At 45.1% G+C, this 16,735-nt stretch overlaps 1 protein-coding gene across 4 annotated transcripts in view; it reads right to left on the bottom strand.

Moving 5' to 3' along the window:
* The window catches only part of RC3H2 (ring finger and CCCH-type domains 2), a 53,667-nt gene extending 37,035 nt beyond the window's left edge, over positions 1-16,632 (bottom strand). For 2 of the 4 annotated variants that reach the window (XM_060270466.1, XM_060270464.1), the window contains exon 1: positions 829-1,064. In XM_060270466.1, the coding sequence (XP_060126449.1) occupies positions 829-1,059 (231 nt within the window). In that variant the 5' untranslated portion in view covers positions 1,060-1,064. Of the gene's footprint in view, positions 1-828; positions 1,127-8,782; positions 16,464-16,514 lie in introns of those variants that run through there. The other 2 variants (XM_035102466.2, XM_035102463.2) reach the window with 2 other exon arrangements.
* Between the last annotated feature and the right edge of the window lie 103 nt (positions 16,633-16,735).

Consider the following 16,735-nt stretch of genomic DNA (forward strand, 5'->3'; position numbering starts at 1 on the left):
AACTTTAAGTATGTGGCACAGGGCTTGCCCACATAATAATAATATAATATAATATAATATAATATAATATAATATACGGTAATAATAATTTATTATTTATACCCCGCCCATCTGACTGGGTTTCCCCAGCCACTCTAGGCAGCTCCCAACAGAATATTAAAAACACGATAAAACATCAAACATTAAAAACTTCCCTAAACAGGGCTTCCTTCAGATGTCTTCAAAAAGTCAGACAGCTGTTTATTTCCTTGACATCTGAAGGGAGGACGTTTCATAGGGCTGGCGCTACTACCGAGAAGGCCCTCTGCCTGGTTCCCTGTAACCTCACTTCTTGCAGGGAGGGAACCGTCAGAAGACCCTCGGAGCTGGACCTTAGTGTCCGGGCTGAACAATGGGAATGGAGACACTCCTTCAAGTATACTGAGAGGCAGAGCTGGGTATCATCTGCATACTGATGAACACCTATCCCAAACCCATTCTCCCCTTCCTCCCCTGTGGCAACAAGCTGGCTCAGGAGGGCCAGTATATGCCATGCAGCATGTACAGTGCTGCCCTTCAACAAAGGGGAATGGCCAGAAAATGGGGGTCAGGAGCACCAGCCAGGAGGCTGCCTCCACTGTTCCCAGCATCTGCTTGCCTTATGCAAAGAACAGCTGGAAAAAAAGAGAGTCCCTTCTCCATCTATTTCCAGTTAAGTTATTTGAACTCCCAGTGTGTTTTTCCAGCTCCTGTACACAAGTAAAAATTAACAGGAGGATCAGATCAGATGATGAGGATGATGATTTTGAGGGGTATAAATTCTAATCAAAACAAGCTCCTTTCCTTTACCTGGGCTCCAACTAATTGGAGAAGTGCAAAGTTTACAGGAAGCACATCAATGTCAGTGTTGATGGCCGTCTGGTCAAAAGGGCAGGCCTTGCGGTGAAGCTTATTCAAGCAGGTCTTGCAGACCGTGTGTGAGCAGCCTAAGCTGATGGGCTTGTGCACATTCTCGTCGAATTCGTTGTAGCAGATTGGGCAGGACAGGAACTCTGTCCACTGGGCCGCCTGCACAGGCATGGTGGAAGCCAGGCACTCAATCAGACAGTTAGCAAACCATGCTGCCTCTTGTCCAGGGGTCTGGCAGCTGTGAAGCAAAAAATAAATGGATAAATATTTTCCTCCAGCTATATCCCAAGCTGATCCCCAGCCACCACTAACACAAGGACCTTACCCACCCACCCCAAATGGTTTTGTAAATATATAGTTCCATGTAAGTGTCTACAGTTCATCTACAGTGAATGAGCTTCCAATCGATAACTAAGAGGCCACAGCTAACCCATTTTTCTTTTGTTCTGGAGTAGGGTTCCATGTGATTAGAAAGTAGTATGGCAACAATATGGGTTACCGTACGGTACTATGACTTTACTGAATTGTATTAATTGCCTTGATGATCTTGCTGTTTGGTTTATTTATGCACTATTTTGTTTGATATTATAATGATTGCAGTGTTTGGTTTTTTTATGCTGTTGTTAATATTGTGAGCTGCTTTGAATTCAACATTAGTTGTTGGAAAAGTGGAATACAAATATTATTTCAAATCAAATACATATACAAATGCATTTTTGAATACAGACATATGTACATTCCTTTCCTTTTTCAAGCTGCAAAAAAGGTTGGGAGGTGTTTGTTTTCATTTAAAAACAAAAAGCAAAACCCACAGCTGTCCACTACCTAGGATGCTACACTGGCATGGGGGTGCGGGTTGACATTCTTGCTCAGTGGCAAACAGCAGAAAGGTTAAGATGGCATACATATATCTTAGATCAGCTACAAAGCTCATGAATGCTTCATTGTTGAGAAGGAAGAATGCAAATACAGTCATACCTTGGTTTTTGAACAGCTTAGAGCTCGAACGTTTTGGCTCCCAAACGCTGCAAACCCGGAAGTAACTGTTCCAGTTTGCGAAATATTTTTTGAAGCCAAACATCCGACGGGGCTTCCACTGCTTCCAACTGGCTGTAGGACATTTCTGCAGCCGATCAGAAGCCGCGCTTTGGTTTACGAACGTTTTGGAAGTCAGACTTCCAGAATGGATTCCATTCAACTTCCAAGGTATGACTGTATAGCATTGTTTCTGCTCCAGTGGCTTACCCTGAGCTGCAAACAAACTACTTGGCAATTATCAAATCAAATCAAACTTTATTTGCGTAGCCGACAGGCCATAGCATCAAAAGGACAAACACTAACAAAAATACATTACATATATGGTTACCAATAAAACCTATTAAACCTATTAAAACTTGGGGGAGTAGCTGTTTCATTTGGAGAGAGTTTTTGATAGCTGAGCCAGGTGCTCGGGGATGTCACAGTCTTGTTTAATTCTGCCTTACCATACACCAATGGGGGCTGCGGTTGGTATTCCGAATCTACACATTTAAAGGAGCCTCCCACTGTCCTCTTGCCCACTAGGCACTTGGGGGATATAGGCCATTTGTGTGAGCCTTCCCTAGTCTCAACATGGGCCTCCTTTTTAACCAGTCTGCTTCTCAGAGTGTCCAGTCTATCTAGGATCTCCTTTTGTCCCTCTGCAAGGACCCAGTGGTTTTGGATAGTTCGCAAATACAATCTTTTCCGGGCTTAGGACCAGGGTCCATTTTTTCTTTATACAAGGGGCTTTGAATTCCAGCAAGTTCCCGTCTATGTTAGAAATTCCCGACTTGCTTCTGTTTACAGTTACGACAGGGGCCCTAAGTGGATTCAAGACGGGAGCATCCAGGTGTGGTTTGGTTGCTTTTGTCAGGCCGGGCGAGCACAAGGGAAGAACAGCCATGGAGGGGTTTATTTCTTTGAGCGTACTTGGAGAATTATTTTCACATATGGGAGGGGGTTTTGTCTTTGGTGAGTCTTTCTTGTCGATCTCTTTGGTGCCTTGCGCTTTGGGTTTTTTTTGTGGATATAAGAGGTGGTGATAATAAGTTGAAGAGTTTCTGCCACTGTTTTTTACTGATATGTTGAGTTCTTCTCGACGGCTTAAATTTTTTGATGCTTTTAGTTTTCTTCGTCTTGGGTTCCGGTTTTCTTTTGCGTGAGTTCTTTTTACGTGGTATGTGGATTCTAGCGTCTGATCTGTGGCTCTTTTTGCCTGTTTGAAATTCTCCACAAGTGTCAGGAGTAGGCCATTTGTTACTGCTAGGAAATTTTTTATATTGTGGAGGTCTGTGCGTATCTGATTTATTTGGTCATGTAGCTGGTCACCTCTCTCTTCTAAACTGTTGGCATTCGCTGTAGGCTGAGGGCCTTGCTGGTTTTTCCTGAGATTCTGAGTTGATTTTTGAAGATTGAGGTCATTGGAGATAGGGGAATTACTCGTCATGTCGTTCTCAGCTAGGGCAAGTTCCTGCGCCCAGCTCATGGAGTAATTTGGGGTTTCATGATCAGTTTGTAACTCTTTGCGTTGTATTGACCAATCCAGCACAGTAGGGACGGCTTCTTTTAGGGTGCTCTCGCACTGTGGATTCTTATTCCCTTCTTTATGAGGGAAATAATTGGTGATTTTACTTTGCCTCCTTCGGGGCTCCAACTCCCCCTGCGGTGATATTGGCGCAATTCCCAGGTCCATATAGTTCTTTCTTGTAAAGACCATATTGAGTATGGGGAAAAAAGGTAATTGGGAGCAGTTTCCTGGAGTCTCTTAGACCCGGGGTTTTTAACTTTTTCCTCCCCCTTCACTTAGGTCGATCACGAGCAGACGTGACAGATTATGCTTGTCTTCCAGTTTCCCGCCATCAAATCTCAGGCTACGGCTTGTTTTACATGCAAGGTTTCATGCTTGTCCCTCAGCTTGTTAGAGCCTCCAGGGTTATTGCTCCCAACTTTCCACCTTAAGTTCTCAGTTTAAGGCTTCTAATGCTTGCTGTCCTATGGAGCCTTCCCCCTTATATATACAAGCAGAAAATGCTGAGACTGTCTCCAATACCCTCATAGACCCTCAGAGGTCTTGTAAATGGCTATTAAATCAGGAGGGTTTGTTGCAGCAGAGTAAAAGGGCTTGTGCCGGGGGATAATTGTGAAGCAGAACTTGCCTTTAGTTTCTTGGATATTCGGCCGCTCCTTCTTTCTCCTTCTTTCTTGGCGTCCTCCCAGGAAGGAGTATCTTCTGATAAGCGGCTTTGTAGATTTAATAGCTAGTTGTAAGTTACCAAACCAAATTCAGATTGAAAATAATAAGGTTTGTAAGCCTTAAGAGACTGATAGAAAGTTAATGAGAATTGATAAAAACTGATAAAACAACATTACTTACACGGAGCAACAGAACGGGGCTGCTCCTACCAACGCCATCTTGACTCACTCCCCAGACAGCGGTCTTGCCAATTAGGCAACTATCTGGCTGCACCTGCCCATCTGAACTCACTATTTGCTACACAAGCCTTGTCTTTTGAGCCTAGATGGTCCTGCAAATGGAATAACTCCCACCACAACCTGCAAACACTACCCCACACTCTCCAAGTGTCCCTATTTTCCAGGGACAGTCCCAGATTCACAGAAGCTGATTTAATCCTGGAATGTCCCACTTTTCCTTAATATGTCCCTACTTTCATCAGAGAAGTGTTGTAGGGTACAGAGTTATGCAACCCCTGAGCCAAGGAGATAAGTAGCTATACAACCTTTAGAAGACATCTGAAGACAGTTCTGTATAGGGAAGTTTTAAAATGTTTATTGTTTTATTATGTTTGTATATATGTTGGAATTTGCCCAGAGTAGTTGGGGCAACTCTGTCAGATGGGCAGGATATAAATAATAAAATAATGATGATGGTGGTGGTGGTGGTGATGATGATGGAATAGGATGTCCCTATTTCCATTGGAGAAATGTTGAAGGGTATGCTAACCTCAAAAGACTGACTGCCACAACAGTCAGTGAATGGGCTAAACAAAACACTTTTTGCCTACCGGCAAAAGCAAAGAATATAGGAGGACAGCCTAGCCTCCTTTGGAAACAAGTTCCACAATCTGGTTACAGCCACTGAGAAAGTCATCTCTCTCCACCAGGGAGGAGGTAGGCAGTTAAAATAAAGATAACGTACCTCCAAGCTCAGATGGAATGAAGGGGGGCACTTTTGCAGGTGATTTTACATGACACAGCTAGGTTAGCCAACTGGTGTTTGGCATCTAATGCCTTGCGTGTCTCTAATCCTGCCAAACTCCCAGCTTCCAAGGCAGTAACATCCACATACACAGCCGTTGGGATCAGGACAACAACACTTAGATAATGCAATTATAACACACAGGCACAGTCCAACTCTTTGGGAACTGTGGCCAAGCACATTGAACCAACCTGTCCTTTGTAACACCTCATGTTTGGGAGATGCAGAACCAATCCCTGTTTGTTTGTTTGTCTGTCTTTCTGTCTGTCTGTTTACAAAGCTTTTCTATTTGGCAGAGTCAGAGCTGTGGGCACGTTGAAATTACATGGAAGCATGGGAGTGGGGAGAAAGAGCACAGAATGTGATACTGTATTAGGAGTGGCTTCCTGAGCATCTGCCTTTGCTACCCAACTCCTAAGTTAAGTTTCTAGCCTTTAAATTCATGAAGAAATGCTTGAAAGTGTGGGCAATGCCTGTTGCTGAATCATAGAAGGCTAATGAACAGCAGTGGGGCATTGGTGCCCATTCCTATGGTCAGTAGAACTAGAATGAATTATGCAAAATAAGGGAATTTGCATGATTTACACAGCCTGGGGAAGTTCAACTCCAGCATTTTAATTTTGTTAGGATGGGAATGCACAAAGAATGGATACCAAGAAGGCCCTGAAACCTGGACTGGAGCTATTTCAACATTCTCACATGCCACATCCTGGCTCCCAAATTGAGAGCTGCACATCAAAACTGAAATGGGAAGCAGCCCCACCCACAGTGGGAAGGCCTTGGCTTTCAGGTACCACATGCTTGTGATAGGCATCAGCAATCTCACAGCAATCTGCCTCTCAGTAACATGCAATGGTTGTCTGGATGCGATGGTGGGCAGGGTGAGGGCTAGCAAGCAGAGGCTGAATCCCAACAGGACAGAGGCACTATAGATGAGCAGTTGCTGGGTCTAGGAATTACACATATTGTCTGTTCTGGATGGGGTTGCAATCCCTCTAAAGGGTGCCAGCTGATGGGCGGGTGAGCATTTTTGGGGGGAAAGGTCCTTGTGGGCCAAACTGGACCCTCTGGAGGGCTAAAATTGGCCTACAGGCTGGTGGTTCCCCACCCGTTATAAGGAATTATTGGACCTTGTTATGCAGGGCTTGGACCTTGTTATGCAGCTGAAAAACTGGAATGAAAATATGCAGCCGCATTAGATTCTCGTGAAGGTGAACAAGGAAGACAGTAAATCACTTCTGCATAGTGGGCAAATCTGAGTTGCACCTGAATTCCTCAGTTTCTGATTTCATATCTCACTTGGGCTTTGGCTGTGCAACAATCTAATTAGTAGCAACACATTAAAGTGCTTACTAGAATGCTGCTGATTAAGACTTGCTTTTTTGCATACACTTTAATTACAACCATCTGTTAAAAATTCTGTTTGGAACCTCAGCTATCTAATGCCCTTAAGCAACAGGATATGCTTGATACACAGTGTTCTCATCTGCACTCAGAGTATTAACATTTGGAAGGCTTATTATTTCTGATTCTTCCAACTTCTGATTTCTGTGCTGCTTTTGGTGTTGTAACATGTACAGGCATTACCCCCATGCGTGATCAACTCACAAGTAACCATGCACATATATGCACAGCGGCGGGAAATAATTAAATAATTCAGTTCTGTAAGGCTCTTTTTAAAAAACAAAGTCCCCCATGATATTCTTGCAAGGAAGCTGGCAAAATGTGGGTTGAACGAGGTAACTGTTAGGTGGATTTGTAGCTGGTTGACTGACTGAACCCAAAGAGTTCTCATTAATGGTTCCTTGTCATCCTGGGGAAAAGTGACAAGTGGGGTGCTGCACGGTTGTCCTGGGCCCATTGTTGTTTGACATCTTTATAAATGACTTGGATGGAGGAATTAAGGGAACCCTCATCCAATTTGCAGATGGCACCAAACTGGAAGGGGTAGTTAATGACGCAGAAGACAGAATCAGAATTCAAAATGACCTCAACATATTGGAGAACAGGGCCCAGGCTAACAAAATGAATTTCAATAGGGACAAATGTCAGGGCCTGCACTTAGGCAGAAAGAACCAGATGCACAAATATAGGATGGGGGACACCTGACTAACTAGCAATACATGTGAAAATAACTTAGGGGTCTTAGTAACCCACAAGCTTAACATGAGTCAACTGTGTGATGCAGCAGCGAAACAGCTAATGCTATTCTCTGCTGCATCAATAGAAGTATAGTGTCCAGATCAAGGGAAGTAATAGTACCACTCTATTCTGCCTTGGCCAGATCATACTTGGAATACTGTGTCTAGTTCTGGGCACCACAATTTAAGAAGGATGTTGACAAGCTGGAACATGTACAGAGGAGGGCAACCAAGATGATCAAGAGTCTGGAAACTAAGCCTGATGAGGAACAGTTGAAGGAGCTGGGTATGCTTCGCTGGAAAAGAGGAGACTGAGAAGAGATATGATAGCCATCTTCAAATATCTTAAGGGCTGTCACATGGAGGAGGGAACAAGCTTGTTTTCTCCTGCCATGGAGGGTAGGACTCGAACCAATAGCTTCAAGTGACAAGATAATAAATTCCGACTAAACATACAGAAAATCTTTATGACAGTTAAGAGCTGTTCCACAGTGGAGCAGTCTCCCTTAGGAAGTGGTGGACTTTCCTTCCTTTGAGGTTTTTAAACAAAGGTTTTTGGATGGCCATCTGTCATGGTTGCTTTAGCTGAGATTCCTTCATTGCCAGGGGTTGGACTAGATAACCCCTAGAGTCCCTCCCAACTTTACAATTCTATAATTGTAGAATCCATACAATTCTCTATAATTCTGAGATTCTATGATCTGGCATCACAAAGAGCAGCGCAGGTTTCTCCTTTGTAACTGTGCTCAGTAGCAACTGTTAAAATACATCTGCTGTGAATTTGTCCTGAAGGAGGATACCAGCAACTATTAGCCATTAAAAATTAAACAAAACCTCCATAGTCTGAGCCTGTATACCTTTGTTTATTAGATGTACGGGACAAAATAACAGAAGACGCTGGGAGCAACATGGGTTGAAAGAGTCTTGCATGGCTTTTGAGCTTCAAGCAAAATTGGTTTATTTATTGCCCCTAACCCACCCACCCCCCATCTTCAGGATGGGCAGGGTTAGCCTTTTAAATAAAATAATAAATAAATAACACAGCTTCCTTAGACCAAGTGCCTCACAGCTCAATCCTAACTATGGATAAATTATTTTTAAATTAGCAACACTTGCTTCTAAGTGAACATTGCTAGAGAGATGCTTGTTTATGTGCAATTTTAAGCAGATTTCTCTGAAACTAAACTTGACTGAAACCAACTTGACATACTTTCAAATAGTTGCTGTTGTTGTTGTTGCTGTTATGTTGTTGCTGTTGTTTAAAGTGCATTACAATGTTACTAAAAACAAAGCCATGCTTTCAGTGGCACCAACCTCCAAGCTTTGGCTGGTTACAACTACTGTACATAGTGAGAATTACAGAGTGTCTTCAGGGAGGGTCACTAATTTCCATCCGAACCAAACATGAATTTGTCTAGTCTATAGAATGGGAAAGATTCAAAAATTATATTGAGCTGGAGCACCTCAGTCAGTTCACTACTTGCACTAAACAAGGTATTCGCATGGAATTACTTACAGAGAGGACTTCCGTCTTTTACACACCAGTTTTCTTCTGTAGCAGCCAGATAGAGACCTGAGTCATAGTCAAAGCCCAGGGAAGAACAGCGGTCACAATAATAGCACCCTGCATCGTTTAGACGTGATGACTTGAAGCTTAAATAAACCTTCTCTAGATAGAACAGACTCACTTATTTCTGCACATTGCATGATGTCTGCCACAAGCCAGGGCTCAGTCCTGGAATATGTGAAGAAATAAAGAAGACACACCCCTGAGCATGTGCAGAATGCCATTCCTTCATGTCTCATTAGCCCCTGCCTACTCCCACATTGCTGGGGCCAGCAGACAAAACTTCCAGATCGCACAATCTGTCTTTAGAAATGAAGCACCAGCCACAACTAGGCCTCCCTATTAGAAGAGTTTCATATAGTGGATAGCTGCATTCGGGTGTCATGCTAAACCATGACTTAAAGTGATTAGAACAAACCAAGGTTTTCCTTGGGGCTAGTGTGCCCCACTCCCCCGTGGTGCTGCTATGCTGGTCAAAGAGATCAAAAGCTTCTGCTTCCATTTTTCTTCCTTAATCACAGACTGGTGCTACGTCCAGATGCCTAAACTGTGGTTAATTTCAACTATGGTTTGTTGAAGCAACCCTGCTTCATGCCCATAGACTGAAATTTAAACCATAGTTCACATCAAATATAGATTGGTCCAGGTCATGGTATATCACAGTTGATGGCTTACTGTGGACATGGAGATCATTCCTGCTGTGCTCCCTGCATGAATGGGAGCAACAAACTATAGTGCTACATCTGATTAGGGTTAGGGTTAGGGTTGTGGTTTGTTCATGAATACAAACTTTGGCTTGAGTAAAGTGGGAGCCGTGTACACCTTCACAGCAAGCCATTAACTATGGTTTACCACAACCTGTGAATGCAACCTTTGTCAGCCTTGCATGAAATAACAAGCTGTGGTTAATAAAGAATGAAAGTGAAAGCTTTGGATCACTTCCTTATAACAGCACTGCAGGAAAAGAATGGGGTGGGGGTGGGGGTTGGGTGAGCTTGTGGTTTGCCTAGGCTTATTCTCTTAATGATAAACAGTTGTTTAATGTAGCCTTCCCCAGCCTAGTAGCCTGAAGCATGTGGAAGGCACAACTCTCACCGTCCCTAGCCATGCTGCCCTGTGGGAGGTGCAGTAGAGAGGTCTGGAGGAAGTATGGTGGGGTGGAGGGAAGCAAATACTGCTCAGCACATTATTGGCTGTGCTGCATGCTGGAACCTCCCCTAACTGAGGGTACAGTGAGTGCTCTGTCACCCAGTCCTTGAACCTGCAGGTGCTGTTGGTTTGTTTTAAAACAAAATCTCCTCCATCCACAATGATTATGGATGAGGAGACTGATCTGACTTGTGTAAGTGAAACCTGGGCAGGTGAGCAACAAGGAGTTGGATTTCCCCCAACTGGATATATATATTTTTTGCCAACCTGTGTATTCAGGGCAGCATGAGGTTGCTTTTGGGGAGGGGGGTCCTGAAATAATCTATTTCTAGGCTTACAACATGACCACATTCAAGTCCTGTGTGTAGAGGACATGTTAGGAGGCTGCTGGTATACTGCCCAGTTGTCTTCCTGCTTGAGCTGACATAGGCAGTCTCTATAATGAGGACCCCTGAGCTGTTGGTCATGGGGATTTCAATATTCATGCTGAGATTACTGGATCTGGGGCAGCTGAGTACTTCATGCCTATCATGACAAAGATGGGGCCTTCTGAACATGTCATTGGTCCAATGCTTAGAGCTGGACATGCTCTAGCCAGGACAGAAAGAGGGTGAACTGAGAGTGGAGGATATTATCAACATTCCCTTTTCATGATCAAGTCACCCCCTGGTGAGATTCATTTTGCCACTGTCCTTTTCTCTGTGTGGAGGAAGGGTATCAGGATGCCCCACTCTGACAGAAAGATGCCAACAACAACTACTACTACTTCCAGAGGCTGAGTCCAATGGATTCCCAAACAGTTTGGGCTCCTACCTCCCCAGCTGACAGGACTGATGCTCCTGTCTAAGTCCCGTGGAGTGGAGAGGTGTACTTGATAAAGCCCAGGTAGCTCTGTGGTACACCAGGGAGTAGAGGGTGCTCCAGCAGGTTGGGAGGTGGCTTGAACGTGTGGAGTAAAACTCCAGACAAATGCAACTGAACTAGTATTCATTTATTATTGAGTCTGCTTAGTAGCCATGAAGGAGGCAAAGAGTGTTTATTTGCTTCTTCCATTGCATCCTTTATATGCTCTCAAGTGGAGCTATTTTGTTGCATTTAACCAATTGGCCTAAATGAGTTTTTGGAACCCACAACATCCTGCTATGTCTTGTTTGCAAGGTATTTTAAGGATAAAATTATATCTGCCAGGACTTGGACTCCACTATTGTAGCAGGTCAGTCTCAAGGGGTACTCAGAGTAGAGTCCTGGCCAGTTTTGTTGGATGAATTCCAGCTGACATGCCTTGGGGTTGTGAACAATGTGTTAGTGGATCACTTGACTTCTTGCTCTTGCCCCTCATGGCTGGTAAAAGCTATGGGGGTAGTGCTTGTTGGGCAGGGGGGGGGGAATTAATGCCTCCTTGCAAGATGGAGCAGTCCCAGGCAACCTGAGATAGGTGGTGTTAAGGTCATCCTGATAAATATTCCCTGGACCCAAAAGATATGGAGCAAATAGAAGTCACTCCCATCCCTTTCTTGTGCAAAGTTCTCAAGGGTGTGGTGACTGACCAGCACAAGACAATCTTGGAGGGGACTGTTTTTCTGGATCATTTCTATTGGAGTTTGTTCCTGCTCTCGGACGAAAAACTGCCAATAGGATGACCTACGTTGGGAGACATGGGAGTGTGACCCTGTTGACTGCCCTTGATCTCTCAGTGGCTTTTGAAACCATCCATCTTGTTACCCTTAGAGTTAAAAATGGGTGGTGCTGCCTAGGGGTGGTACCAGTTGTAGCTGTATGGTTAGCTCCAGAAGGTAGTGCCTGGGGGTTATTGTTTGGTCCCATGGAATCTCCATTGCAGGTTTCTGCAGCATTCAGTTTTTATCCCCCATGCTATTCTACACCGTGCTGCTGAATGGAGACATTCGGAGTTTGGGAGTGTGTCATCAGTACTCCAATCCAGTTAAGGCAGAGACACTGTTAGTGGGCAGTTCCTCAGTCTGTACAGGGTGTGGGTGGGTGGGTGTAACCTATTGGGATGGGATCACACCTCTCCTGACGCAGCAGGTACTCAGCTTGGGGGTACTATTGGATCCATCAATGTCACTGAAGACACACGTGGCTTGCATGGTGCAGAGCGCCATCTCTCTGCCCTGTTAGGTGGCCCCACTGCAACACCACCTGGATTAGGAGAGTCTGGCTTTGGTGGTCTATGCTCTAGTAACCTCTAGTTAGATTACTGCATTATATGTTGAGCGGCCTTTGAAGATAGTTTAGAAACTGAAGCTACTGCAAAATTACTGACTAGGACCAGCTAGCCCAATGGGGAAGGGTGCTAACAAGCCAAGAGAGGAGGTTGGAAGAACCAGAAGATGACTCCTGACCTGTCACAGAGAACTTGGCACTGCCTCTGCCATTGGCAGCAGACCCACACCCCTGGAAGAAACATGTTCCTTGAAGTGCACCAGTCTCTTAGAGAGTATTATGAGTGTGCTGTGTCTAGCTTAAAAAAAGGGGGGGAGCAGGACAAGTTGTAATGTCTTGTTAAAAGCTACTGCCTGGTCTTGGACCCCTGCTGTCATTCTTTAACTCTTTAGGAATACAATCTGTTAATGTAGCCTGACTTGTACCATTGCAAGCCTTGAATGAAGCTTAATTTCACACATAAGCATTTGAGTGGGAGCCTGGACCATCTTTCCACCTATGAGCCAACCTAGACCCTATGACAAAAATCTCAGGTCCTTCTTAGGGTACCACCTCCAAAAGAGGTTTGCAGTGAGAGATCAGGCCTTTTCAGTGGTAGCTGGCCCCCAACCCTGCAATCTGCAGAATGCTTTCCTGTCACCAACACTGTTATTTTTATGGCACTAGGGGAAGACGTTCTTATTCTCCCATGTATTTAAGCATTGATACTGTGTTGGGTCTTTTGTTGTTTTTCTAGTAGCAATCGATGCTTACCCTGCTGCTGAGTGGGGAAGAGTGGTTTTGTATTCTGACTTATTTTTGTGGGTGAATGCTTCAGTGTAATTTTTAAATACAGTATTTTCTATGGGTTTCTTCATAACTTCTTTGCAGGAAGCAAAAGGCAAATAAGTAAGTAAGTAAGTAAGTACAGTAAGTAAATGATTTAAAAAATCTGCTTGGCCAGGGCTGGGAAAGACTCGTTTATCATGACATACAAATGCAGCCGGCAAGGAGTATAGGACAGGACACAGAATGAATGCAACCTTTTTGTCCTAGAAACCAAAAAATTGCCACTTCTGAGAGCAGATACTTCAATTTATTTCACAAAAAGAGCAGCAGCTCAAGGCACACCACCAATGCACCACCCTGCTACTTCCATTTACAACTTTGCTTGAACCACACAAATTTTAAATGAAAATAGTCACATTAGCATTAACATAAAAACATCAGTAACACTTTTTATATGGCTGTGAGATTTTGTGTGTTAGGGTTAAATTGGGGGAGGAAAGTTGGGGATTTTAATGGTAGTTTAGTCTGAAATTTTTGTTTAACTCCTTCATTTTTAAATTCTTATTAAATGAATTTTTATTTTTTATTAAAATGGTGCCAACTTTATTTTAGAAACATACAAATACATGTCAAAAAAGTAGGGGGAATAAAAAAAGAAACAATAAAACTACCCAGGAAAATTGTTGTAACTTGGGAAACTGCCAAACTATCTGTCTACACAACCCAGTATTGTCTACTCAGACTGACTGGAGCTCTCTGGGGTTTCAGTCAGAGAAGGATCTTTCTCCATCACTTCCTATCTGATCCTTTTAACTGAATATCCTGGGGATTGAACCTGGGACCTTCTGCATGCAAAGGTATGTGCTCTACAAGTAAGCTATGGCCACTCCCTTGAGGACTGTTTCTTCCGAGCTGAAATCTAAATAAATACTTATAGTTATATATTTCACTTCTCCAACTCTGCTCCCATCTACATGGGAAGAGTCACCTGTGATGGAACTGATATGGCTCAGAAAGTCAAAGGTTATTGGGCACCCCACTGCTGGTGCAAATAACAGAATTCTGAATTACGCAGAGCTCTTCCAAAATGTAGTGATTAAAAGCTCTTGCTTGCTGAAGAATTTTGTGCAGCTCAGAAGCCTGCTTCCCTCAAAGCCACATAATAATAATAAACATTGCCATAACTATTTTATCTCTCTAGAAATAGTAATGATTGTATCCGGAACCCTTGATTTTAATCAGCTATGCCCCCTCGATGGTTCAAGACACAGACCATCTCTAAGCAGCTGCAGCAAGCTGAGCTAAATAGCTGGCATCTCTTGAGCTATTCTAGCATACATGCTGTATTTTTCTGTGCTGTAAAGTCTAAGCAGTGGAAAGACAAACTGAGCCTTGTTCAGACTACCACGTAGCTGAGCTTCAATACATTTCCATCAGCATTTTGTCTTCAAATTTCCCACAGGATATGAGGATGAAAAGCACTTCTATCATCTTTGAACAGGAGCACAATCAAATTTTAATTCACAAGCTAACTAACCCCACCACATTTAGGCTTATAAAAAATATTTCTACGCTCAGTAGGAGGAGAGTGTGGTGGCAGGAAACTATAATAAAAATAATGGCATTAGGGTGACAAGTTTTGCAATTATCTAATTTTAAAGCAACCACCTCTGCATACAGAGTACATTGTTGGAAATAATAATTTTGAGAGTTTGAACAGGTTGCTTGAAATCAGGGGTGGGGAACCTGTGGGGCTCCAAGGTGTTCCACTATAACTCACATCATCCCTGAGCACTGCTCACATTGGCTGGGACCAATGCAAGTTGGAGCCCAATGACACCAGGAGGGCTGCAGATTCTCCATCCCTGATTTACTCACGAGGGCAAGCAGACAAGGAGGGAAATGGTGGTGCCTTTTGCCTAGAATTAAAGGGCTGCTCTGAACACACCAGAATTCCCACATGGAAAACACTTCCATGTGTGAAACAGCATACAATGCACACATAGATCATCACATGTGACATAAACACAATACAAACATCGCCTGGGCAGCAGCGACATGTGTTGTGTACTGTTTCTTTGATAAATATTTCCCATGTACAGAAGTTATCATGTCTAAAGTAGTCTTTGGGGCATTTAGCAACCTGGCTTAACTGTCTGCTTGTGTGAATATACTTGACCCGAACATATTAACATGCTGGGCATGCAACCTCACACTTTTAAAAATTCTGAGCTCTGACTGCAGAATTCTGCAGATACATTTTGCGCAACATGAAAGCTCATACCCAACAATTTAATCATCTGGGGGCAGGGAGTGCTCACATAGTTCTTCTCAAACTTTCCAATAACCAGGGAAAGTTGAAAGTGGAGGCAAAAGATGATGACAGAACAGGGATAGGGGATAGGAACATAGGGCCTGTCCTACCATTAGGCAGAGTAAGGCAGCCAACTCAGGCAACTGCTTCTGGGTATCAGGAAAGGGCAACAAATTGCTATTTATTTTGTTTATTGCATTTTCACTGTTAGAAAGAGGGAGAAACAATTTTGGGAATTTCTTCCGCGAGTGCTAAGGCAGCTACATCAGTCTTGAGTACTATGCATCAAGATCCAGTGTGTATTAGGGAGAAGGGACATCCTCTGCTGCTCTGCCTTGGGCAGCAGAATATCTTAGGCTAGCCCTGGGGGGGGGGGGGAATGAAACAAAGTGGTGTGTTTCAAAGGTGTACACATACCCTACCCCTCTTCTTTTGAGGGAGAAAGCCCCCCTTTCCCTTATGCAAACTCTCGCCCCAAGGGAGGAGGGGGGAATTAGTGTGTGTGAGGCACCCACCCCAGGGTACCCCACCCCTGTGCAGCCCAGCTATCAATACTGGGGAGAAAATCGTAAGGGCCCCGTAAAAAGGGCCCCTGCCAAAGGCCCAAATAGTGCAGCTGCCTGTTTCTCGCAGCAGCTAACCAGAAGGGCTCCCCCACCCCATCCGCAAGCAGGACACATGAGCACAACAGCCCTCGCCCAGCTCACCACCAGCAACCATCAGCCCTCTGACACCTGACCCAGTGACCACGACCCGTAGCCGCGGGCAGCCTTGCTCCGGAGAGGGACTGCTAGTGGGGAGCCCAGCCTGTGCCCCAACGTGTGTGCATTGGGGGAGGGGGGCTTCTCTCTTTCTTCCAACCCCACTGACTACCAATACTTTTTTGAAGCGGGGGGGAGGGAGAAGCAGGGAGAGGAAAATGACATCAAAAACAACACCTGCCTGCGCTCCCCCTCAAATAATCGCCATTCTCTTTTCTTCCCTTTGGGCTCTGAGTGGGGGGGGGATGATGACCTACACTGAAAGGGAAGCCCCCTCCCCGCACAGCAGCCGGGGGGGGCACGCACACTATAGGGGAGAGGGAAGTGGAGGGTCTCCCTTCTCCGCCGCTGTCGCCCCCCTCCCGCTGGGAACGAACCACGCCCCCTCCCCTCCCCCATTCCACCCCCTCGGCCCACGGGGTGAGAGGGCAGAAGGGGGGCGGGGCCGCCTTCCGCCTCGCAGCCGCCGATCAGGCCCCTGCCCCCGCCCTCCCGGGCCCCCTACCTGCAGGAGGGCCCGGGATCTCCTCACACCCCCTCAGGGGCGCACCCCGGAGCAGCCCAGCGGCGGCGGCGGCGGCGCCTCCTCATCGCGGTGACAGCCGGGAGCTCCGCCCAGATTGGGCCCGGCCCACCTCTCGCGAGGGTTCGCCTCGGAGGCGCGGCCCCGCCCACCTTCACCAAAGTCACGTGGACGGAGGCGCGCTGGTTGGGAAGGGAGAACAG

This window comes from Zootoca vivipara, chromosome Z (assembly GCF_963506605.1).
Source record: "Zootoca vivipara chromosome Z, rZooViv1.1, whole genome shotgun sequence".
NCBI classification, from domain to species: Eukaryota; Metazoa; Chordata; class Lepidosauria; order Squamata; family Lacertidae; genus Zootoca; species Zootoca vivipara.